Source organism: Chinchilla lanigera, unplaced genomic scaffold (assembly GCF_000276665.1).
Source record: "Chinchilla lanigera isolate Chin_1 unplaced genomic scaffold, ChiLan1.0 scaffold00046, whole genome shotgun sequence".
Classification (NCBI taxonomy): Eukaryota; Metazoa; Chordata; class Mammalia; order Rodentia; family Chinchillidae; genus Chinchilla; species Chinchilla lanigera.
In genome coordinates this window covers 2,076,617-2,101,174 of record NW_004955447.1, presented here as the reverse complement: position 1 = coordinate 2,101,174, position 24,558 = coordinate 2,076,617, and the positions used below count along the sequence as shown (strand labels likewise).

The 24,558-nt window shown below is 36.9% G+C and overlaps 1 protein-coding gene across 1 annotated transcript in view; it reads left to right on the top strand.

The window, feature by feature from the left end:
* Positions 1–23,407, top strand: part of Mob1b (MOB kinase activator 1B) — a 63,606-nt gene extending 40,199 nt beyond the window's left edge. Inside the window, exons 2-6 of the mRNA XM_005392774.2 lie at positions 9,294–9,460; positions 9,842–9,935; positions 14,452–14,585; positions 17,886–18,049; positions 20,409–23,407. Coding sequence (XP_005392831.1) covers positions 9,294–9,460; positions 9,842–9,935; positions 14,452–14,585; positions 17,886–18,049; positions 20,409–20,486 — 637 coding nt within the window. The 3' untranslated portion in view covers positions 20,487–23,407. The remainder of the gene's footprint in view (positions 1–9,293; positions 9,461–9,841; positions 9,936–14,451; positions 14,586–17,885; positions 18,050–20,408) is intronic.
* Positions 23,408–24,558: the final 1,151 nt, after the last annotated feature.

The window sequence follows — 24,558 nt, the reverse complement described above, 5'->3', positions numbered from 1 at the left end:
GTTTTGGTATCAGTATGATGCTTGCCTCCAGAAATGAGTTAGGGAGAATTGCTTCCGTTTCAGTTTCATTGAAGAGTTGAGGAGTTAAATTTTGTCTGAATTTCTTGTAAAATTCTGCTGTGACTGCATCAGGGCCTGGGCTTTTCTTTTATCACGTTTTGAATGTCAGTAATTGATACTGGGTTGTTCATGATTGTTATTTCTTCTTAACTCAACCTTGGTAATATCTACATATCTAGGAACCTGTCCATTTGTTCTGAGTTTTCCATCCTATGGGAGTAAAGATTTTCAAAGTAGGTATTAATGATCTTCTGAACTTCTGTGGGATGTGTAGTAATGTCATCCTTTTCATTTCTTATTGCATGAGTTTGAGTTCTTTCCTTCATTTTTTTGATAAGATTGGCTAGGGGTTTGTCAATTTTATTTGTTCTTTCAAGGAATCAACTCTTGGGGCTGGAGGTTTAGCTCAGCGGCACAGTGCCTGCCCTGCAAGCACAAAGTCATGAGTTTGATCCCCAGTACTGGGGGAAAAAACAAATAAAAAACAAACAAACCAAAAAAACTGAGGAACCAACTCTTTTATTCATTTATTTTTTGGGGGGTTTTCTTCATCTCAATTGCATTAATTTCTGCCCTAATCTTTATAATCTCCTCCCTTCTTTGGGCTTGACTTGTTCTTCTTTTTCTAAAAGTTAAAGTTGCAGCATTAGGCTGTTTAATTGTTCTCTTTCTGTTTTCCTTATGTTTGAGTTCACCGCTATAAATTTCCCTCTGAGGACTGCTTTCATTGCATCCCACAGATTCTGGTAAGTTGTATTTACATTTTCATTTGTTTGTAGGTATTTTTAAATTTCTTCTTTAATTTCTTCTGTGATCCATTGCTTGTTCAGGAGGTTGTTATTTACTTAATTTTTTATTTATTTTTTGCTTTTTTTCTGGGACCTGGAATCAAACTCACAACCTTGTGCTTGCCAGGCAGGCACTGTACCGCTGAGCTAAATCCCCAGGCCCAGGAGGATGTTACTTATTTTCCAAGTGTTTATGGAGTTTTTGGAGTTCTTTTGTCATTAATTTCCAATTTCATTGCACTGTGGTTGGATAATATGCATGGGATAATTTCAATTCTTTCACATTTCGGTAGGTATGCTCTATGGGCTAGAATGTGGTCTATTTTAGAGAAAGTCCCATGTGCTGCTGAGAAAAATGTGTACTCTGATGTTATGGGGTGGAACACTCTGTATACATCTACTAAGTCCATTTGTTCACAGCTTTGGTTCCGATTGGTTATTTCCTTGCTGGTTGTTTTTGTCCACTTGACCTATCTCTTTTGTGTCAGTGCGGTGTTGTAGTCCCTGTTACAATAGTGTTATTAATTATGTGGGTTTGCATGTCCATTTAGATTTGTTCTACATAGTTTGGAGCTCTGGTATTTGGCGCATACAGGTTTATGATTGTTATTTCATCCTCTTGCAGTTTTTCCCTGACAAGTATGTAGTGATTTGCTTTATCTCTTTTATTGTTGTCGGTTTGAAGTTTACATTGTCCGAAAGCAGAATAGCTACACCTGCTTTTTTCTGGGTTCCTGTTGCATGAATGATTGTTTTCCATCCTTTGACTTTCAGTGTATGGATTTCCTTTTGAGTAAAATGTGTTTCCTGTATAGCATATAGTTGGATTTTGTTTTTTAATCCGCTCTGCCAGCCTGTTTTTTTTACTGGTGAGTTGAGGCCATTTACATTTATAGTCATAACCGGTATGTGTTGATTTATCATTGTCATGTTATTTACTTGCGTTAGTTTCCTACTTTTTCTATCTGTTTACTTGCTTGCTCTTCTTGACATTTCCTTTGTGCTGTTCTTCTTGAAATTGCAGTCAGATTTTTCTCTGTCTAGAATATCTTTTAGTACTCTTTGTAGTGCTGGTTTGGCACTCATGAATTTCTTCAATTAACTTTGTGGTGGAAATATTTTATTTGTCTGTTGAATCTGACGGATAGTTTGGCAGGGTACATACGTCTTAGTTGGAAGCTGTTCTGTCTTAGGACCTGTAATACTTCACTCCAAGCTCTTCTTGATTGGATGGTTTGTGCTGAGAAGTCTGCCGTGATTCTGATGGGCTTTCCTTTATAGGTAATCTGTTTCTTTTCTCTAGCAGCCTTTAATATTCTGTTCTTTTGCTGGAGATCTGGGAACTTGCCTATTATATGTCCAGGTGTAGTTTTATTTTGGTTGTGGTTGGTTGGAGTTCTGTATGCCTCATTTACTGTGTATCAGTTTCTGTTTCCACGCTTGGGAAATTTTCTGCTCTTATATCTGCAAATATTCTTTTTATGTGAGTTGTGTTGCCTCCTGCTGTTTCATTGACTCATATAAGTCTTATATTCTTCCTCTTTGCCTCGTCTTGCAGCTGTTGAATTTACTTTTCCTGGATCTGTGTTGATTTTATGAGATCCTTTCTTTCACGGTTGCTAGCTGCCATGCTGTCTTCAAAATCTGAAATTCTATTTTCAGCTTCCTTCAAACAGTTTTGGCAGCTTTCAATGGAAGCTTTGATTTTCTGGAAGTCTCTTTTTGTGTCTGGTTCATGTGTTCTAAGTCCTTTCTGTATTTTTCATTTAGCATTTCCATCCATTCCCTATGTTCTTCTGTTTTCTTATATGTTTCTTCTTCAGACATTCTGAACAGTTCTTTCATTGTTGTTGTCATTTTTTTTTTTGCCTGGGAGATATTTTGCTGATCTGATCTCTTCTGTGGCCTTGTGGAGTTGTTTCTTTACTTCCATTGAGATCATTTCAGCAATTTCAGGGGTGTGTTTACAAAGTTCCCGTATGTTGATGTCTCCTGGACTTGTTCTGAGTGGGTTGAAGTTCTGAGATTGTGTTTTAGTCCTTCATCTTGTCATGTTTGATACCGGATGCAGAAAGCTCAGTTTCCCTCTTCAGTGGCTGCACAGCAAAGGCTGCTAGTGTCCCTGATTCTCCTGTTGGTCAGGTTACCCCTCAGTGTCCGCTGAGATACACTACTTAGTCTGGGGTTTTCCGGCAGTTGCTGAAGTGTATCTAGTTATCCCAGGTCTCAGACACAGGCATTGGTGTCAGCTTATGGCAGACCATGTGATCCAGCGTCCCTTTGCAATTCAGATGTGTACAGCCTGGACTTGGGTTGCTCTGGTGGGATACTTCTGGTCCAGTGGACCTGTGTCCCCAGGCAGTTCAGGGTACAGGAAAAACCCAGACATGAACTGCAGGGTCAACAGTTTGTTGACCACCTGATTCTGTGTCTCCAGTTAGTTCAGGATAGGTACAAGAGCCAGATGTGGGCTGCACTGACAGCAATCACAGACTGTGCCTGCGACCCCCCCCCCCCCAGGGTGTTGGGGCGTAAGTAAAGCACAGACTCAAACCATGGTGCCAGCAGCTCTTGGAGTGCTCACTCACTTGGCGCAGGGCATGCGCAGGGAGGGCCCACGTGAAAACCCCAGTGAGAGCAGTCCACAGTCTGAGTGAGGAACTTCGGTGTGCCGCAGGTGCATGGAGGGCAGAGACCCAGATTGTAATGGTGGTGGGGTCCTGAGTCACCCTCTCTGCCCCCAGGAAGTAGATGGGAAATACCTGTCTCCCTCCGTGGCTTTCACCTGGGAACCGTTGTGGCAGTGGGGAATTGTTTTAAAATGTGCCTTTTTCTCCTTGTGAATTAGCTTTATGTCGTTTCGTAAGTGACTTGATTAAAATGTGGTAGTATGGGAAGAAAATTGTTAGAAACAATTGAATAGAAAATAAAGGTAAAGCCCTGAATAGTATTGCATAGTGGATAAGAGAATGGGCTTTAGTTGTTTATGTACGGGTGTTGAACCCAAGGCCTCTGATGTGTTAAGTATGTGCTGTACCACGGAGTCCCAGTACTGATAATGGGTTTTATAGATTTAAATCTTGGTTCTTTAATATACCACTTTTATAATCTTGTAAAATTATGTAAGTATTTTAAGCCTCAGATTTGTTATTTATAAAATAGTAGCATGTATATCATAGTTAATGAGCATTAAATGAGATAATTGCATATAAAGTACTTCTGAGCACAAGTCCTTCAGGAAATGTTAATACTAATTATCATCAGTACTATCCTAATGTAGAACTTCTCAACTTGAAGATGACTGCAACTATCAATTAATATATCAATATATCACATGCCTGATCTTTAGTATTAGACTTCTAGAGGAACTACTGATGCGAGTATCAGGTCTGTACCTAGAGGCAGAAAAAAAAAAACTAATATTGGTAGAATTCTTAGCACAGGGTTTGTTAGTAATGTAGGTATTGTCAGTCCCATTTTATAGATGAGCAAGCTAAGATTCAGTACAATACTGAGATTCAGCTATTCAACATAATGGACTGTTACTGGATCGCAGTTCTGCCATTAGCTGTGCTGTCAGGGAATCACTTAACCTTAAAGGGGTAGGACTGTTGATACAAGATAATAATGTTGATTGTGATTTTGAATAAACTGTCAAACTCTTCAGTATCAAAATTATACAAGTTTTTTTTTTTTTTGAGACAGGGTCTTGTTATATAGTTCAGGCCAGCCTTAAACTCACTGTGTAGTCCCGGCTGACCTCAAATTCACAGCAATCCTCCTGCCTCAGCCTTCTGACTGCTTGGATTACAGACATGTGCCACCATACTCACCATGTATTTCCTTATTCTTTTAACCTCTACTAGTGTGTCTGATTTTAGATCTCTATAAGTACGTTACTCTCACCCTTCTGTCCTTCAGCCTTCCTTCTGCAATCTGATTTAGAAAAGAACAATTTCATTGATGTCATTTGTGTCATTATAGGACCTAATATGTTCTTTAGGATGTCAAAGAAGAATCAAATAATGTTGAAACTTATGAAAGTTAAATCAAATTGGAAGACTGTAAAAGATACGTGTTCAGAGATATTTCTAGGACTGAGTTATTTACTAGATAGGCAGGCCTATCTTGCTTTGAAAAATGGGCTGGGGATATAGCTTAGCAGCACAGCACATGCCTGGAAGTGCGAGGTCATGAATTTGATTCCTGGTACCAAAAAGAAAAAAAATTGATTAGCCTTCAAGTAGGAGTGGAAGGGCCAGGGAAAACAAATGTGAATGTCTAGGATATTTATTTGAAAAGCAGTGGTTTCAACTTATACTGTTTATACAGTATTCTTTACACATAACATGATGCTCACATCCCAGTCAGAAAGCTCTACAAGCTCCGTAGTTAGGAGCTGTGCTGGGAGCTGGAAAAAGAAATTAGCAATTGAGTCACTGTCCTTCAAGCTCCACTATTCTTAGACATTGTTATTGGGACTCAAAAAGGATGTATCTTAATAGGGGAAAAATAAGCATTTTGTAAAATTTGAATGTTTACATGCCAATTAGCAAAGCAGGACTAGGAATTGATCTTTTCATGTGTGCATATGCATGAGGAGCTCAGTGCAAGATGGGTTATGGTATCCACTGACTGGCCACGATCTGAATGTTTAACCAGCAGGGGCTGGTTAAACAACATTATGATAGAGCCATATAAGGAAATTCTATACATTTTAGGAGGAATATGGTAGGTCTACTTATGTTTTAATGTAGAACAATATCCTTGATGTATTAAATGAAAAACACTATTTAGTAAATGACAGTATTTTCCTATTGTGTAAAGACGTGGAGGTAAGCCCCAACATTCTTAAGTTTGTACAGGCATAGACTCTGGGCAGAGACAAACATACTGGTAAGTGTGAGTTCTTCTGAGTTGGGTGAGAGGGCAGCTTTGTGCTTTTGAACATTTTTGAAGTTGTGCATTCATGTGTCTTGAACACTGTGCCCCCTGCAGATGACGTTTGGCATACATTGTTGTTATAAGAGATCATTTAGTCCCCTGGATGATGACTTTTCCAGGGAGCACTGAGCTGTGTCTCCAGCACTTCTAAAAATCTTTCAATTGATTAATTTTTTGTGCTTTGATTTTTTTTTTTTTTTGGGACAGTTTTAAAGCTTTTTCGCATGCATTACTTTTTCTATTTTGCATATTCTGGGATACAGGTATTTGTGATGGTTTGTTACTTTGGTTAGTCTTTTACTGTAAAGGAAGCTCTGGAAAGTTAAGTAATTTGCCTTAAAGTAGTTAACACAGCTAATGTGTGTCAAACCTGGCCTTTGTAAAATCAAACTCTGATTTTTTTCCTTTCTGCCAAAGCATAAGATCTGAGGTAGCTTTAGTTTGGGGGAAGAAGCAGGGTTGAGAAAACATTGTGAACCCTAGAACTCTGGTACAAGCTGGGTCCAAGGGGCTGGGAGACTGTGACCCTGAGGCAGGCGGGCTGGGGGCCCAGGCATCCCTTGCAGAGTTGCCTGCCTTGTCCTCATCTGCAGCACTGGTTGCAGCCCAGTGAAGGGTGAAGGGAGTGTACCTGGCACCTTACCACATCAGTTGTATGAGAACTATTTTTATAATTACTCACACATAAACTAATGTCTGATTGTGAAATGTGTTGGTAGCATGTTTCTCATATTAAACTTCAAGAGGGTTGAGGAGGGAAATGAAATAAGCCTCAAGCTTGAAAGACATATTTATATAGATGAGTTTATATTTTACTTGTAACAGAAAATGTCCCCCCCCAGTCAGAATACTGAAGTTTCTTAGTTGCCCAGGTAATAGTTCCTGTTCCAGTTCTGGTTGTTTCTGGTCTCTTAGAAGTGGCTGGTCACTGTGATGCATAGCTGGTCACTATGATGTATATTATATAAACCAATCCCCAACTGACAAGCAATTCTGTCCCTGTACTTCCTGCTTGCTTATCCCATGTACGCTCTAGACCATCAGAGTTCAGGGCCTGATGTTCTGGAAATGATCCTGATCAGGGCCCATTGACATAAATTACCTCCAATTATCCTGGGTGTTGTTTTGGTATTGCTGTTTGCCGTTGCTTAATTCTATTTTAGAAATGCCTGATTAAATGGGAGAAAAATTTTTTTGCCATTGCTTAATTCTATTTTAGAATTACCTGATTAAATGGGAGAAAAATTTCCATACTAGAGTGGGTCTAGAACTTAACCGGTCTCATATATATATTAAATACACACACACACACACACACACACACACACACGTGTATTTTTTTGAGAGAGGGTTTAGCTATGCAGATCAAGCTGGCTTTGAACTCACTATGTTGCCCAGGCTGGCCTTGAACTTGTGGTGATCCTCCTGCCTCAGCCTCCTGAGTACTGGGATCATAGGCATGTGCCACCACACTCAGTGACAAATCTCATGTTTGACCTTTGAATTTACTGGAAACTTACTCAGTAAGTCTAAGCAGAGGAATAACATCACCTGATGAGTGGTTCTTTAAAAAGAGATTCCTTAACTGCTGAAGGGAGATAGGGGATGATAATGTGTTTAGAGTTGAGCAACACAAATTTAATTCTAAAATACTGACATTTGAATTGGAATGCCAGTAGAGGATATGATTTAGAATGATGAATACCCATCATTTGAATTGGAAATTCAGGCCAAGTAATAGATTTTTAGTTTATTTCAAGATCCTCAATCTTTTTTGAAGGCTCCTCCTACTTGGTTTTGGCGAAAGAGGGAGAGATTTGGGGGCTAACATTGGGAGAAGGGAGTAATGAGTGAAAGCTATGAGAAGCTTGAGAGTATAACTAACCATTGTTTGTGTTTTTAGAATTCTGCTTTCATAGTCACATCTTCAAATATTTGAATGTTTTAATGGTATGAATTTAATAGCACAGCTATAGAATTCCCACTTATGCAGTCTTTCCTAATTCTTTTTAGTCTGTTCCTTTTCATACAAAGAAGGAAGAATATTGAGGATCTTATTACATCTTGATACTAGAACTTGCCAGCATTAATAGAAGATTCCATCTCTTAAAAACTGTTTTTTTCCTTCAATACTAGTGATTGATCCCAGGGAATGCTGCTGAGCTATATCCTCAGCCCTTTTATTTATTTATTTTTTTATTTTGAGACAAGGTCTTATGTTGCCCCTGCTGGGCCTCAAACTTGTGATCCTCTTGACTTAGGATTCTGAGTGGCTGGTACACCCCACCTCATGTGCATGTGGGTATAGTTGTCCTATATATTTAAGGGGCTGGGTCCAGGATTTATCACAGATAGAATCTGCAGATGCTTGTTTCTTTTATAAAATGGTATAATATTTGCGTATAATCTCCACTTACCCTGTATACTTTCCATCATCTCTAGATTACTTCTAATAGCTGATAGGATGTAAGTGCTATGTGAGGAAGTGTTATGTTGTATTGCTTTTTTTTTTTTTCCTCCGGTACCGGGAACCGAACTCACAACCTTGCGCTTGCCAGGCAGGCGCTTTTGCCACTGAGCTAAATCCCCAGCCCCCATTGTATTGCTTAGAAAATGATGACAAGAGTCTGCACATGTTTAGTACAGATAGCTTTCTCCAAGTATCTTTAGTCCTTGCTTGGTTGAATCAGCAAGTGGAGAATTCACGGATATGGAGGGCTCACTGTATGTATATACATAAATTGTATAGACACTTTTGAGCAGACCAGGGATACCATGATACCAGTGTATCAGTGCTACTTTAATCAGGATTGTGGATTAAGATTTGTTGCTGATGTATCCTGTAATTGGTAACTATTTAGCTTTTTTTCCTTACTGTAGGAGTTTTTGTCTTGGGTGGTACTAGGGATTGAATTGTGCCTGCACACCTGGGGTGCTTTGAGATGGGGTCTCACCAAGTTGCTAAATTGCTCAGGCTGGGCTTCTGCTTGCTCTTCTCTTGTCTCAGTCTCTCAGGGTGCTATGCCTGGCCAGATGTTTCTGTTTATTGATACAGTGCTATATCTTTGTATTTCTTATAAAAGAATATATTTATGTTAGAATGAGAGAATAGGGGTGAAAATGGAATAAAGTGATAATAATGGAAGTACTTGTTTTTGTAGTTTACAATCTAATCCTGAGTCATGAACTTATTGTGAAGAGCTAGATTAATTATAGTGAAGTTAGTTTTCTTCTTATGTGTTAAAGTAGGCAATGTAGAAGAAAGTTTGTACATCTCTTCAGTAGAGAATACACTAGTTATAGAAATTACATTGCCAGGATAAGTAGCCAGTAGAGTTTAGGTGGAATAGTAGGGGTGGCTAAAAGTATATTTGCTGTTATTTGTGGATATTGAAGATCAACTATATGTTATTGACTCTGGTGATACAGTGTGGTAGATTCTGTTGATGGTCTTGCCTTAAATATTAAAATGTTTTTGTATTTCTCCTTTTCTGGTTGTAGTGGCAGTCGCTCTTCTAAGACATTTAAACCAAAGAAGAACATCCCAGAGGGTTCTCACCAATATGAGCTCTTGAAACATGCGGAAGCCACTCTTGGCAGTGGCAACCTCAGGATGGCTGTCATGCTTCCGGAGGGAGAAGATCTGAATGAGTGGGTTGCTGTGAACAGTAAGTAGCCCTCCTGTTTCTCTGAGTTAGGGTAGTAGTCTCGTCGTCTGGCACCGCTAAGGTGATCATTATTGTGGGACCTATTGTTAGCAACCTAATATTGTGACACAGTCGTACCAAAATCCATCTTGAGTCTTTATGGTATTTTATTTCTGAAAATGAAGTGATTTCTGTTTGTTTTTATTTTTTGAGACATGGTCTCTACTCTTATATGTATTGAATTAAAATAAAATGAGATGTAATTGAAACTGTCGACCAGATATCTAGGCTTTATGGACAAGCAAAACAATATTTTTCTTAATACTTTATAGTATCTTGTAATTTGAAATGTCAGTGATTTATAAATTGAGCTGCTACTCACTAATAACATTTGCTTTGCAGCTGTGGATTTCTTCAATCAGATCAACATGCTTTATGGGACCATCACAGACTTCTGTACAGAAGAGAGCTGTCCAGTCATGTCAGCTGGACCAAAGTAAGGCATCAGTGACCAGTTCTCATCTTTATTTTGTAGTTTTTAGATAAGAAGGAAGTTTCTTTTTTTTCCCTCTGTGAGTTTTTTCTACTTAGCAACTTAATATACCAATATTTATCAAATATTGATATATATCAGTATTTAATATAGCAATATCAAATATTGATATATCAAATCAGTGTATCAATATTATCAAATATTGATATATTAAGTCAGTGGCAAACCACTAAAGTGAAGAAACTGATGAGAGTTTTATAATTGAAAATTTATATGAATTGAATTTTCCTTAGTTTGAGTTTTATGACGCTCCCTGTATTGTCTTCTGTTCTGCCGTTTGTCTGTACACTCTTGTATATTCTTTAGTCTATCCAAATTAGATTATGAAAAATACCTTGCTGTTCCCTCCATTTCTTTCTTTCTGAAAACTCGCTTAGTCTTTTTTACTCTTGGACATTTTTCTTGTTTTCCATTTCTCTGCCTTCTGTTAGTATATCAAATCAAGTGTTACCTAGCTTGAAGATGCACATCATATGGTTTTCCATGAAGCCTTCTGATTTCTTCAGAATAGATGTGACATATTTAGCTTTTTTACCTTATGATTGTATGTCTTTGCTACATTATACTTCTTATGGTATTTGTCCTTTTTTTCCCCCTGTGGTGCCAGAGATTGAACCTATGGCCTTCTGCATGTTAAGCAAGTACAAGTGCACTATTATGGAACTGCCCTCCTGGCCCCCACATGCATTATTTAATCTGTTGGATTTGTTTTTCTTTTAAGTCACTTTTGGTGCAAGGACATTACTTACCAACTAGTTAGCAGTCAATAAGGGTTGGTTCCACTTAAGGCATTTTTGAAACTGGCTTTTATTGTTGCCATTACTAATAATAATAGTGGCAGCTGCTATTGATTTAATGTTATCTAAATATAAGGCCTTTCATGGATTAGGTATTTTATTTCACACAACATTCACCACAAAAATATTACCTCCTGAACTGTCACAAACATAAAGAATTTAGTCAAATGAACAAACAAGGAGTTCATAACAAATAAGAACTCAGGAAAAATACTGATAAGTACTGATAAGAACTGATAAAAGTACTGATAAGAACTCAGGAAAAATCCGGAGATAGCAAATGAGGAGCTCAAACCTAAAATGGCTTCTCAGTACAGAAAAAGGTACAAAGCTGTTGTCTGGACCTTCACCTTTTGTGAGCCCCCAGGGATGAACAGCTGCAGTCACTCAGAGTCCAGTATCTCTCAATCCCCTGCTTCCTGCTAGATCTCTTTCTGTGGAGTTAGCTGGGTGTTTACCTTGGAGAACTGTCCTCTGTGGTCGTTGTTGCAGCTGCCTCTTTGTGTCTTTCCTAACCCCATTTGGTTTTATGTGATTTGGGTAGTCCTCTTCAGTTTTATACATAGTGGTTCAGAGACACAGGTGTTTCCTTTCATCAAAGAGAAAATGAATTTCTGTTACTTGTTTTGGGAAGATTCTTAAGGGGGCATTTAAAAATGAAATTCCTTTTAGTACTTCTTCTGGTTAGTATTACTGGTGTTTACTTTAGATATTTAAGTTTTACTTGTGAAAGTAGATGTTTTTAATTTTGCTGTTACTCTACATGGTTAGTTATGCACTGAGGAATGAGACTGCACTGCCTTCTAGGAAAGCAAGTTCCTCTGGATTTGTTTGAGATCTGTATCACTCATCTGAAGTGCTTGGGACAAGAAACGTTTTATAGAGTTTGGAGTCTGGGATATTTGCATAAACATGAGTATCTCAGGGATGTAATGCAAGTCTAAGGATAGAATTCATTTTATGTCTCCCATACACCTTTGTGATGGTTTATCTTGATTGGCTAAGAGATGCTTGGAGGAATAATGAAGCACACCCCTGAGTGTGTCTAGGGGATCGCGGGCTGCGACCGTGGGGAGCATATCTGGTCTGTGGCTCCATTCTCTCTGGCTCTTTCCAGCCCTCTCTGGTTCCTGGCTGCCTGAACCTGAGCAGCTTTTCTCCACCACGGCCTTCTGTTGTGGTGTTTCTGCCTTGGAGCCCTCTGACCATGCACTGAAAACCCTGAAACCCTGAGCCAAAGTAAAGCCTTTCTGCTGTAAGTTATGCATGTCAGGTACTGTGTCCCAAAAGCAGAAACTGACCTTTACAGCCTAATGCACATACATTGAAGGTAATTTTTTGTGACTTTAAGTACAGTAGTGTTAAGTATTTTTGGTGCACTTGACTCATCACATGAGGCTAAGTGTGAAATTTCCCACTTGGGCAAGCTTGTCAGCATTCAGAGGATTTTTTTGGAAGCATTTTAGATTTTACATTAGGTGTATGCAACCTGTACTTAGCACTAGCCTCTTACAAATAAGTATTGAATAATGGCTCACAGTGCTTGGTTCTTAGGGACTGATTATTATTATTAAAATATGGTGGTCTTGAAGTTGTAGTTTTCAAGTTCATACTGTGATGACAGCAAAGAATTTCAAAGAGAATGTCCTTTCAACGTTGGGGAAAGATGTAACTCAAAGTGAAGGGAATCATCTTCAGTGTAAACATGAGAAAAAGATTAAGAAATCATAGTGTTCGGGGGCTGGGGATTTAGCTCAGCGGCAAAAGCGCCTGCCTGGCAAGCGCAAGGTCATGAGTTCGGTTCCCAGTACCGGAGAAAAAACCAAAAAAAAAAAAAAAAAAATCATAGTGTTCAACTCTAGAAGTATCAGTAATTGGTGTTTTATTTTTCAAAAAATAAAGGTGAAAGTTGATTTAACACTTAAGTATGTTGAATATGATTCTTCAGTTTAATGTGTCTCTTTTCACTTTTACACCTGAAAATCATAGACAAGATGAAAAACTTGATTATGAGGGTAAAATATTAAGGTTTCTTTATATAAACATGGATGAATTCCTATCTCTCTTTTTTGGGGGGACAGGGTTTCACTATATAGTTGAGACTGGCCTTAAACTCACTATGTAGCCCAGGCTGGCCTGGAACTCTAAGCAATCCTCCTGCCTCAGCCTCCCAAGTGCTAGGATCACCAGATGTGTGCTACCACTCCTGGCTGAATTCATATCTCTTAAGTGAAGAATAATGATGGGTAGAAGTTGGTCTCTCTCTCCAAAGATGGTTAAAAGTTGTTCTCTATCCCCAAAGAAGATCAAACAAGAAGAGAACTAGGCTTAACTTGCACTAAAGACTTTAGTTTATAATGGGAATACTTTTCCCTGGGAAGATGATTAATCATTGCAGCAAGATACTAAGAAGTGTTGAGCAATCTCCCTTGGAGACCTTCAAGATGAACTTGATAGTCATTCATGTTGCCCAGCACTGGCAATAAGGTACTCCACAGAATGTTTTCTTTAGGTGTTGAGGGTTATTGTTTAGGTATAAGTAGTTATTATGAAACAGAAAGCATCCTTATTCTATCTCAAGATAATTTTTATCATTTAAAATATTTCATGGTATTTTTTCTTTATAAATTCTGATATTTCCTTTGCTAGCATCTCTGACCTATAATTTAGCCAATTCAAACTCTGAGGAGAATACAGACACCATAGATTCAGAGAATGAAAGAGCATAAGTAACTCTATACACTAAAAATCTAAATGCTAATTCATTTTAGAGATTTTCATAACTTTGGAATTTCAGTTGCATGTTTCTTTAACTTAAAATTCAGGTTGTATGTGTGTTTGTGTGTGTGTAAGAGAGAAGGGAGGGAGGGAGAGGGAAGAGAGAGAGAGACTCTTAGATTTTTTGTTTCTTGTTTTGTAGCCCAGGCTGGCCTTGAACTAGCAGTGATCCTCTTGCCTCAGTGTCCTTAGTGCTGGAGGTCCCCAGCTTTTTAGTTGTCAAAAATTTTCTACTGGACTGATTCTGAGAGAACAGAAGTGTCTTTCATTTAAGCATGCCTACTGAATTCTTTACATGATAGGTGCACATTAAATATTAACTAAATAAAGGATCGTGTTCTGTTAATACCCAAAACTAGGTGCATCTTTGAGTTGCAGGTTTTCTTTAAGTGCGTGTTTAGCTCCTCAGCCAAGTGTACTAACATATCGAGTCATTCTCATTTCTGTTAATCTTACTTTGGAGTTTCTGTGTCATTCTGCATCCTTTACACAAAAGCTCCAGGTTAAAAAAGAGTTGTACTGTATAAGGCAAAATGCTTTTTAAGGAAGAAGTCCATTATATTGAAGGGTATCGTAGAACTAGAAGTAAGCTAGTTTTTCTACAGTAATAATGGATGATTCTACTCAATATGAGGGAAAGCTGGGAAAGAAAGTTGTAATAAAGACGCATAAAGAAAGTGTGTAATCATAAAAGGTGAATTTATGGAATCTGCTTGGCTTGGATTATTATAAAGTAGTTCACTGGCAACTTAATACTGCATGCCTTTATTTGGAGGAACAGATTGTTTAAAACTTGTCTGTGTATACAATACATGTATATAGAGAATGTAAAAATATTTGTACTCTATTTGATATTCTGTGTGCTTTTTATCTTTCCATTATAGGTATGAATATCATTGGGCAGATGGAACAAACATAAAGAAACCTATTAAGTGCTCTGCACCGAAGTATATTGATTACCTGATGACCTGGGTCCAGGATCAGTTGGATGATGAGACATTATTCCCATCAAAAATTGGTATAATAATTTTATGTAATTGGGATCCATCATGGTTTATCTGATTTCTAGAGTCGTTCTCACCTTTCCCACCCTGTCTAGATGGAGAACTCCACAGGGCTGTGTTGATGTGTCCATAAGGTTACCGTGTCCAAGCAAGGCACAGTTTGTTAACCCAGTCATAAAATGAGAAGTTATCCTGTGTAAATTGTTTTTTCATCTTTCAACTTAATATTTTTAAAATCCTTACTAGTTGAAAGAATAGGTTTATTAGAAAATAAAATGCATGACTGAAGCATTTTATTTATTAAGTTTTTGGTGATTCTCCTGAGTAAAATATTACTGAACTTTTGTTATTTAACAATTGTGAAGATGAAATTAACTTTTCCAGTAGAAGGTTCTAGATAGAAGTTTGTTCCTATTCCAGAATTACACGATGTTAGAGTACCTTTCAAAATAGTTCTGATCTTATGCATTTAAGATAAGAGTGTCCTATCTTTTTTTTTTCTTTAGGCAGTATCTTGCTATGTGGTATAGGCTGGCCTTGAACTCACTGTGCAGCCCAGGCTGGCCTCAAACTCACCCATTCCTTCTGCCTCAGCCTCCTGAGTTCTGGGATTACAGGGTGCATGGCTGTGTCCTATTTTTTTATACCAGGTTTATCATGTACCCTGAGAAGAACATCCCTGCACTTTCAAATGATAAAAAGATGAGAGATCTAAGAAAGTAACAAGATCATCTTTATGTTATAGAATAAGAGAATGGATAGCAAGTAGGCAGCTAACGACATTACCAGGTCATATTTAGTTTCACTGGAGGAAGGAGTTTGTATGGCTTCTACCTAGTTTTATGTTTGTGGCAAACAGGGTTTGATTTGATGACCCACAAAATGCATCTTACAGAGTTTGAAAACAAGAAGAAAATAAGATTGGAGGGATTGATTTGTTACTAAGTTTGAATAACTCTGGCTTTTACTTATTTATTTCTTTTTGAGACAAGGTCTCACTATGCAGTTCAGGCTGGCCTTGAGCTCACTTTCTAGCCCAGGTTGGTCTTGAACTTGCAACGATCCGCCTGCCTCAGCCTCCCGAGTGCTGGGATCATAGGCATGCACCACTGTGCCTGGCTCTTTCATATTTATTTTTAAGGGAAGACTTGCAAATAGAAATTGTTCACATCTAGACATTTACCTTCTCAAATTTAGTACAACTGTTTTCTGAAAAAACTTTAGACTTTGCTCTTCTAATATTAGTAGAAAAACTTTTTAACTGTGTTTTATTCTTTCAGTTTTTGGAAGAAGGATATGGTAGAGAAGACAACGATATAGTTATTATGGAGTGTTTTAAATATTTTAAAAAACATGTTAACCATTTTTGGAACTTTTATGATAAAACAGCTATTTTCCAAGACTGTCTTACATATGTATGTATGTATATATATAAATATATAAAACAGTGGTTTTGAATGGTTGTCATCTCTTTATCTTTCCATATATATTTTAACTTTTTATTTTTAACCAATTTCAGACATTTAGAAAACGCAAGAATCCTACAAAGATGTATAGATTCTATAGATTTATAGATTATTTTACTTTTTACTTTGTCCTCCCGCACTCTCATATTCATTAATTTTCCTGACCTGTTAGAGAATAAGTTACTTCTAGCTCATTACTCAGAAGTAATTTAATGAATATTTCCTTAGAAAGTCAGAGTCTAACTGCCAAAATCAGGAAATTAACACCAATATGTGTTTTCTAATCTGTAGATCTTACTGAGGTGTTTCAAGTTTTGTAAATAATATCATTTAATAGCAAAAGAAAATATTCAGTGTTTTTTTTTTCTGTTATGTCTTCCTTTGTCTTCTTTATTCTGGCATATGTGTACTGTGATTTTTTTTGGTCTTTTGTGAAACTGATATTTTTGAAAAGTGCACATTATTTTCTAGAATACACTTTCATTTTGTTTTCTTAAGACTTGTATTTTTAAATGAGCAGAGAGGGAATGTTAAGACATTAACCCTAGGAGTACTGGTATTTGGGTTTTATGCCAGTCTGGATCATTTAGCCAGTTTAATAAAGAATATGGCTTTTTAATTTTTAAAAATTTTATTATGTATCTTTGAGGTATATAACATGTTAAAAAAGATACAGATATCTCATGAAATGGTTTTTGTAGTGAAACAAATTAACATACCTCGCAATAACCCATAATCCCTTGTTGGTGGCAAAAGCACCTATACTCATTTAATGAAAATCTTAATGTAATACATTATTAGATCTTTAGACTTGCTTCTCCTGAATGTCTGCTACTTTGTATCCTTTGGCCTATGGCTCTTCAGATTCCACCTACCACTTCTGATAACTATAGTTTTATTGTCTCTATGTATTTAATCTTTTTTTTCCCCAGTGTGAGACTGTGCATTATTTTTCCTTTTGTATCTGGCTTACACTTAGCATAATGTTTTCCAGGTCCATCCCTATTGTGATACAAGGCAGGGTCTCTGTCTCCGTAAGGCTGATGAATACTGTTTCAGCGTGGGCGTGCGTCTCACAAGCTCCTTATCTCTCCATCTGTTGGTAGACACCTGGGTTGTTTCCATGTGGTGGCAGTTGTGAATAATGCTGCAGTGAGCATGAGAGTGCAGATATCTGTGATATGGTGATTTAATTTCCTTTGGGTAGATACTACTCAGAAGTGCGACTGCTGGGTCATGTGGTGATTCTTTTCTTTAGCACCCTCCATTCTGTTTTCCAGAATGGTTTACCACTCTCCATTTCCAGCAACAGTGTATAAGGATTCCCTTTTTTCCACAGGGACTATATATTTTTTCTAGTTTTATATCTGTTTAAGGCTGTAAAATTGCTGTAACTCAAAGAATAAAGAGCCTAACTGAACATAGATTGCACCTAATTTAGGGACCAGTATAGAGTGGGAGTAGTAATGAAATAATTTGTGTAGAAAAAGTCTGAAATAGCTTACAAGCATTTTAAACAGAACTGAACACCGTGTGTTACTGTATTAATGTTCAGCACATATTTGTATTAAGGCTTGATGTCAAGAAGTTCACTTCGTTTTAGTAAAGTGGTAGTGTGTTAGGGATACAGTAGGCTCTAATGAAGAGTAGTTCTTACTCCACAGAAACTGGAGTTTATTTTCATTATATGTTGAGAATGTCATTATGTGACAGGTATATTAAGTAGTAATTCATAAATACTACTTTTTTTCAGCCATGTCTTACTAATTCATGTTACCATTTACTGACAAAATCATGTTGCTTCCTTCTCTCTTGTTTAATAGAGCATGGTGTTTATCTCCTTATCAGGTGTTCCATTCCCAAAGAACTTCATGTCTGTGGCAAAAACCATCCTTAAGCGTCTCTTTAGGGTCTATGCGCACATTTATCACCAGCACTTTGACCCTGTGATCCAGCTTCAGGAGGAAGCGCATCTCAATACATCTTTCAAGCACTTTATATTTTTTGTCCAGGTAAGTGGGATTAAGAGGCCTTTAATGCTTAGTGCAGTGGTGGGGAGCCTATGGCATGTACATTATTTGTTCTTAAGACAAAAGATGTACATGTATGAGTTGTTTTTTCTAAACTAAAACCTCAGTATTCAGTTTTAATGCAGTGTTGGAACTTTGCAGTAAGTATATTGTGGGCACTTGTCTCTAAAAGATTTGCCTTTGCTGACTTGTTGCCTAATTCTCTACTTAGAGAAATACTAAGCAAAAATGAGAAAGTGTTGAAACTGGATGAGCTGACCAGTTTGTATATATTTGTGTGTATGTATGTATTTTGGTGTAGAGCTTGAGAGCAGTTGGCCAGAAGAAACCCAAGGTTTGAAATTTCGCTGTGTATGTGTATCTGTGGGCATACGTGTGTAAATGCCTTCACTTCTCATGTGCATTGAAGAAAAATGTGTCCATTTTCCCACTGTACATACTTCTCGCACTGAAGGTGCATATTTTATATCCCAGTTTCACCATAAAAACACTTTTTAAGATGCTGTAATTTGCTAAAACTTTTGCTTTGAAGAATTAATTTACTGTAATGCTCCATCTGTGGACCCCACAGGAACATTGGAAACATCTTAGAGTCTGCATCTGTGCTATGACGTGGGTAGAATATCATTGCTAAAGATGAGGTTCTAGTGGTTTAGGAGAGTATATTTTCCCTGCACAAGGGTTAGTTTTACTTTGTAGTTTTTAAGTCCTAGCAAATAATAGGGGATTGACATATAGCATTTACCATATCTGATCATAATGACACTGGCACATTGAAGGTATTAGTTACACAGTATCACTCTTTGATTAAGAGTGGTACCTCCCCTGGGCCTAACAACTTAAAAAATCTTGCTTCAGTCCTTCTCCAGCTGCAGATGAATAATCCACAGGGCCAAGAACATACCTACCAATATCACTTCAGGGTATTCTGGGATACCTGAGACCCAGAATTCCCTGCCTGTGTGGTCCCAGGTGCATCATCAGGGTCTGTGAATCTTCCTTGAGTCCATTCTTTGGAGAGTAGAGCACAGCTCTGATAGGTATACTTCTAGGTCTGAGAAGTAGCCAGATAATAGGTTTTTTTGTAAGGATATGTGGACATTACCCATATATGTCACCAGGGTATTCGTATTTGGTTGCATGAGGCACCTTGAGGTTCAGGATGGAGCTAGCTGTTAGAAGAGCAGGAAATTTTCCTGATGGCTCCCTTTCTATTACTACTTTCTGTGTAGTAACCTGAGGAATTGTAAGAGTTATAAATTTGAAAGTTTTCCTGATCACTATGAAAGTATATTTTGTCAAAGTAAGAGCATAGAATGACTTATTTAAAACATCAGCTTACTGTGAATTTAATACTTCAGTCATATGGTATGTATCCCTTTGTTCTTGGCCCAGACTCCACAGATCTTAGGAGTGAGCCTGCTCTTTAATGTACCTTAATGCTTCTCCATTCTTAAGCGAGTTGTTTGGCACATGTAATAAATGAATTAAATTAGGAGTTGAGCATGATAAGGGTGAAACTTTTTTTCTGCTTTTGGTACTAAAGTGGAACTTGTAAAGAAGCACAGATTAGGTGCTGCAAGTGTATCTCGGGGTAGAGTGCATATCTAGCTTTGAGAGACCCTGGGTTCAGTCCCAGTATCCAGGTAAAAAAAAAAAAAAGGCTCAAATTATTTTTTTTTCTTTTTTTCTTTTAAAGTTTTCTCTTTTTTTTTTTTTCCCGGTACCAGGAATTGAACTCACGACCTTGCATTTGCCAGGCAGGCGCTGTGCCACTGAGCTTAAATCCCCAGCCCAAAGGCTCAAATTAAACTCAGCAGTTCTCCTTTGTTCTTTGCAGGATTTTGTCATTTATATCATTTATTAATGTTCTTATACCACATCTTAGGAGATCCTACAGATGCATTTATTTATAATCAAGCTTTTACTCTTCATATAATGCCTAAATTTGCCTGATGAGCCACGTTTTTTTATCCCCATATTTGGTTGATACATTTAAATGGTGGTAGGTTATTTATTTGAAAAATAAGCAGCAACTCCCATGTATTAATTATTACTTTGTGCGAGGAATTACTTAAAATGATTAGCATCCATCATTATATTTAGTCCTTGTAAATAATTTCATGAGGGTAGGGTAAATCTTGATATTATGGATGTGAAAAATAACATCAGGAGTGGTTAAGTGATTTGCATAGGACACAGAGTAAATACCAAAAGACAAATTTCAAATCTACTTTTATTTACTTTCGAAGCTGATTTTCAACAAATGTTAATTGGATTCTGCTGTGAAATGAGAGGAAAATAATTTTATTGCTATTTGTTTTGTCTTCTTTCTGCATAGGAGTTCAACCTTATTGATAGAAGAGAACTTGCACCACTCCAAGAACTGATTGAAAAACTCACCTCAAAGGATAGATAAAAGAATGTAGAGCTATGCAAACTGTTCCTCAAATGAAGCTGTGGAGTGTATTTGGGGGTTTTGCCATATTTTATCTGGGTTGTTTTGTCTTGGGTTTGCTTGGGTTCCCTTTTCTTTATTTTGAATATCTGAAAATATACCCTATTGGTAGAGGAAGCCAAGAACCATTCCCTCCATTGGAAAGGGGGTAAGTTTTGTCTTAGTGGTACGCAGTATTTTTTTTTAACATGATTTTGGTTGAGCAGTTTTAATAAGACCATGTGCTGGAAGAAGCTGCTTGCTGATGGATGGGATTCTGTGTTGTGTAAATTGTGGCACATTGTGAAGTCCCCAGGAGACTTATGTTTTAAAGTGCCTTGGCAGGTTCACTTCTGAGATGCAAAGCACAGACAAAACTGAACAAGGCTTGAAACAATATTAGGATTACTACCCAGGGCACTTACTGGTGCATGCTGTAAAATAATCTATGATAAAAGCCATAGTTTACCTGAATTGGTGTTCTCCAGCTTTTACTACATTAAAGAAACATAATTTGTAAAGGTGTGCATGTAGAACATAAAAAATTAGTATTTCTTAATTATTTTTGATATCGACAGTAATATATTCTCTTCAACAAATGCTTAAAAGTTCTATACCAGGTCTTTTTCCATCTCTTAATATCTGTGATATTGAAACTTGAGGATATTAAAATATAATCCATATTGCCTTTTGGCTTCTTTCTACATGTTAATTGCACTGTGGTGTCTTTCTACATGTTACTACACTGTGGGTGAAAAACTTCAGGTTATATATAGGATTGCCATCTTCAGAGGTGATGCTGAACTGTGAGGTTTCTTAGCAATTGCCAAATGAGCCATAAGTCTGCAGAATAACCACCTACTTTGAAGAGTAGGGGATAGAGTGTTTGGTAAGGGAAAGGGATTAATCTTTATATTGGGAGTTAGGGATGGAATTAAATATGGGGAATTAAGTTCTAGAAAGTTCTGTCTTAAAACCTTTCAGTGGAATGATGTTAAGATTTTAATCAATTATAAACAGATCTTAGAGACTTCCTTTTAGGAATCAACTTCCATGAGAAGTTCAGAATACATTATTGATTTTAGGTAAAGACACTAAGCATGGATTTAAGGACTGTTTGGGAAAACTGATTGCCTTCTTAGCATTTCCATTCAGTGAATGGAGCTGGTATTTCCTGTCATTTTAAAATGATATATAGTACTTTTTTTTGCATATTACAGGCCCAGTTTGAAGTATTCTGACTTCTGATTTTCCATTGTGAAAGGAATCATTTTCTTTAGAGTGATATCAGACAATGAAAATGCTAATTCAGTAGTTAAAATTTTAGTTGCCAGAACTTTCTAGTGGATTACTACTACCAATAATAGCAAGTTCAGAAAATTAGTTTTTAAAATAGATGATAAGTTTTTCACTTCAGTTTTGTTCTTGAGAAATACTCTTTGGACTTCCAAATTTAGTTTTATCATTTTTGGTAAATCTGCTTTCTTCAGTTAGAAATATATAACCTTCCTCCAGTTAGAAACATTTGCTTGTAGAATAGAGGTGCTTGCTCTGAATAGATTACAAATGCTTAGGATAAAAGAAAGTAAGTTTGTTTTTGTCATTAACAAGTAGAGTAGTGATACACTTTAATACTTTTAGTAGTCCAGATCACTAGGAACTGCCTTTTTCTCCATTCATTTCTAGCAGTTAACGCACTAAGTACCAACAGTAGGAGTAACGGAGAGCCCGACAGAGGCAAGTATACTTACTGAGGCTCACTAGTAATGTTTATTTATATGTAGCAACAAAAGCTAGCTGATTTTCTTAAAACAAACCTTTTAGAACACAGAATAGATAATAGCAACCACCATGAGCTGGTTCAGAAATAAAATTTGGTGTCATGATTTTTTAAGTCCTACCTATACGAGGAAATAAAACATAATTCCTCAAATAGTCTTCCATATTGAATGATTTCCTGTCAGCCTAGGAACAAAAGGATTGCAATAGCCAAATACAGAGAAAATAGGAAGAATTACTCTTACTCATTTATTGTATACTGTAGAAATGGGAAAATATTTCCACAAATTAAATTTGATAGTAGGATTTACTTTGCTACTATCAAATAGTAGGAAATATTTGTTTTTACTCTGCCGGAATCTCAGGTGCCTGTTTCTGAGTGTTCGTTTATTCAGTTACTGAGAAGGAAGGATACACGTATGTTTGTATGTGGCAACAAAGTATAGACATTTTCCCCGGGAGACACCTGGTGTGGTACATGGTGTGAGGTTGCTGCAAGTAAGGAAATACTCGCTAGAGCAGAAGAGAAAGAGCTGACTTAATTAAGTTGCTTTGCTTTGGTTGGTTCCTACATGTAAGATGCCCTTTACAAAGTAAGGATCAAAGCTTGATTTTAAAGCAGAGCTTGCTTATAAATGTCTATTTAGATTCTTTTCAGATCTCTATTTAATTTATAAATAACCAGGTAAATTATTTTCCCCTTGTTCTTTATACAGAGTTATAAAGCAGAAGTTTTTTATTCTTTTTGATTACAGGATCCCATAAAATGTAAAGTAGTGAGTTGACAAGGTATTATTGGCACTCATAACAACTTTGGTGAAATGTTAACGTGATGCAGGTTTGAGGAGTTATTTTAAATGATGGACTAGTGGTGGTGGAGAAAAAATAATACCAGAAAGAGTGAAATTTTAAAAATTAGCTACAGTAGATGGTGCTCATGGCTTTCATTTGCTGACTTCCATTTCCCATAAAGCCATGGCAGTAGAGCACACTAAAACAGTTAAGCATGTATTAGTTAGCTGGTGGCTTTGGAGGATAATTTACCTGAAAATTTACTTCTCTCTACTTTACCTGTTAGTCATTTGTAAATTCTAAATGGTCAGCATAAAATATATTAGATAGAAGAAGATATGGCTAGGGTAAAATATATTTCAGATAGCGTTACTGCCTGGCTTATCAGGATAGATGAAGCACCTGTATCTTTTACTAGGAAACAGAGATGATGTGGGTATTTATATTTTACATATGTAATCTCCAGACTTGATTTTATGTATTAACATTTACCCTGTATATGGGAAAATAGCAAAAATGACAGATTTCTTTTATAGCTTTTTCTACACCCTCTCGCAGAGAGGTTTTGATAACCACTAAAATGGTAGATTATGTGAGATGAAAGTATTAAGTTGTAGAACTTTCCTTTAAAATGGGTATGTCATACCTTAACATCCAAATCAGTTGATCTTCAGAGTAGTTCCCTTGGAAGTACTACTCATTACTGCTATCCTGCAAAACTTAATGCTTTTAGCACTCTTTTAGAGATGCCATGAGAATCAGCGTGTGACTGTGCAAGAAAATCATTTCATCACTTTTGTTGAACAAAAACTTTTTTGGCAGCTTAGTATGACTTCTCTTAATCACCAAACCAAGTCTAGTAGTTTGGTTATTTTCTGAGAAGCAAGCCACTAGGCAAAAAGAATGTGTCATAGACTCTAAATCTGCCGAAGAGAATGTTTTAAGCATTATTTGCATTATTGGTTTCCTGGTGTCACTACTGTAAAGTGGACATTATCATTTGGATATGTAGGCTTCTTAAAAAGAATTACATTTAACTGTCTTACAGTTCTTTTCTGAAAATTTAAACTTTGACAATTGTATGATAGTTTTGTGTTGAAGAATATGGAAAAATGGACTCAATATTTAAAATAGAGTAGTTGCAAGGAAGCAAAGCTTTTACTAAACATACTTTTTCTCAAATGAGTAATTTGACTTTGAAGATGGGGGGTTGCCCAAGAAAGGTTTATGTACTAATTATGCTCAGTTTAAGCCTACATATCACAAAATACTGAGAATTCTATAGCTTTCATGTATCATTTATCACTAAATTTTGATTGTTTTTCAGAAAGATGAGGGCCAAAAGTTATTTGTGATTTGGAAATTTGACTACATATTTTGAAAACTCTTAGTTTGAAACTTAACTGGCATTTTAAAAAATACACCAATTCAGCTGGGCATGCTGGTACATGCCTGTAATCCCAGCACTCAGGAGGCTGAGGCA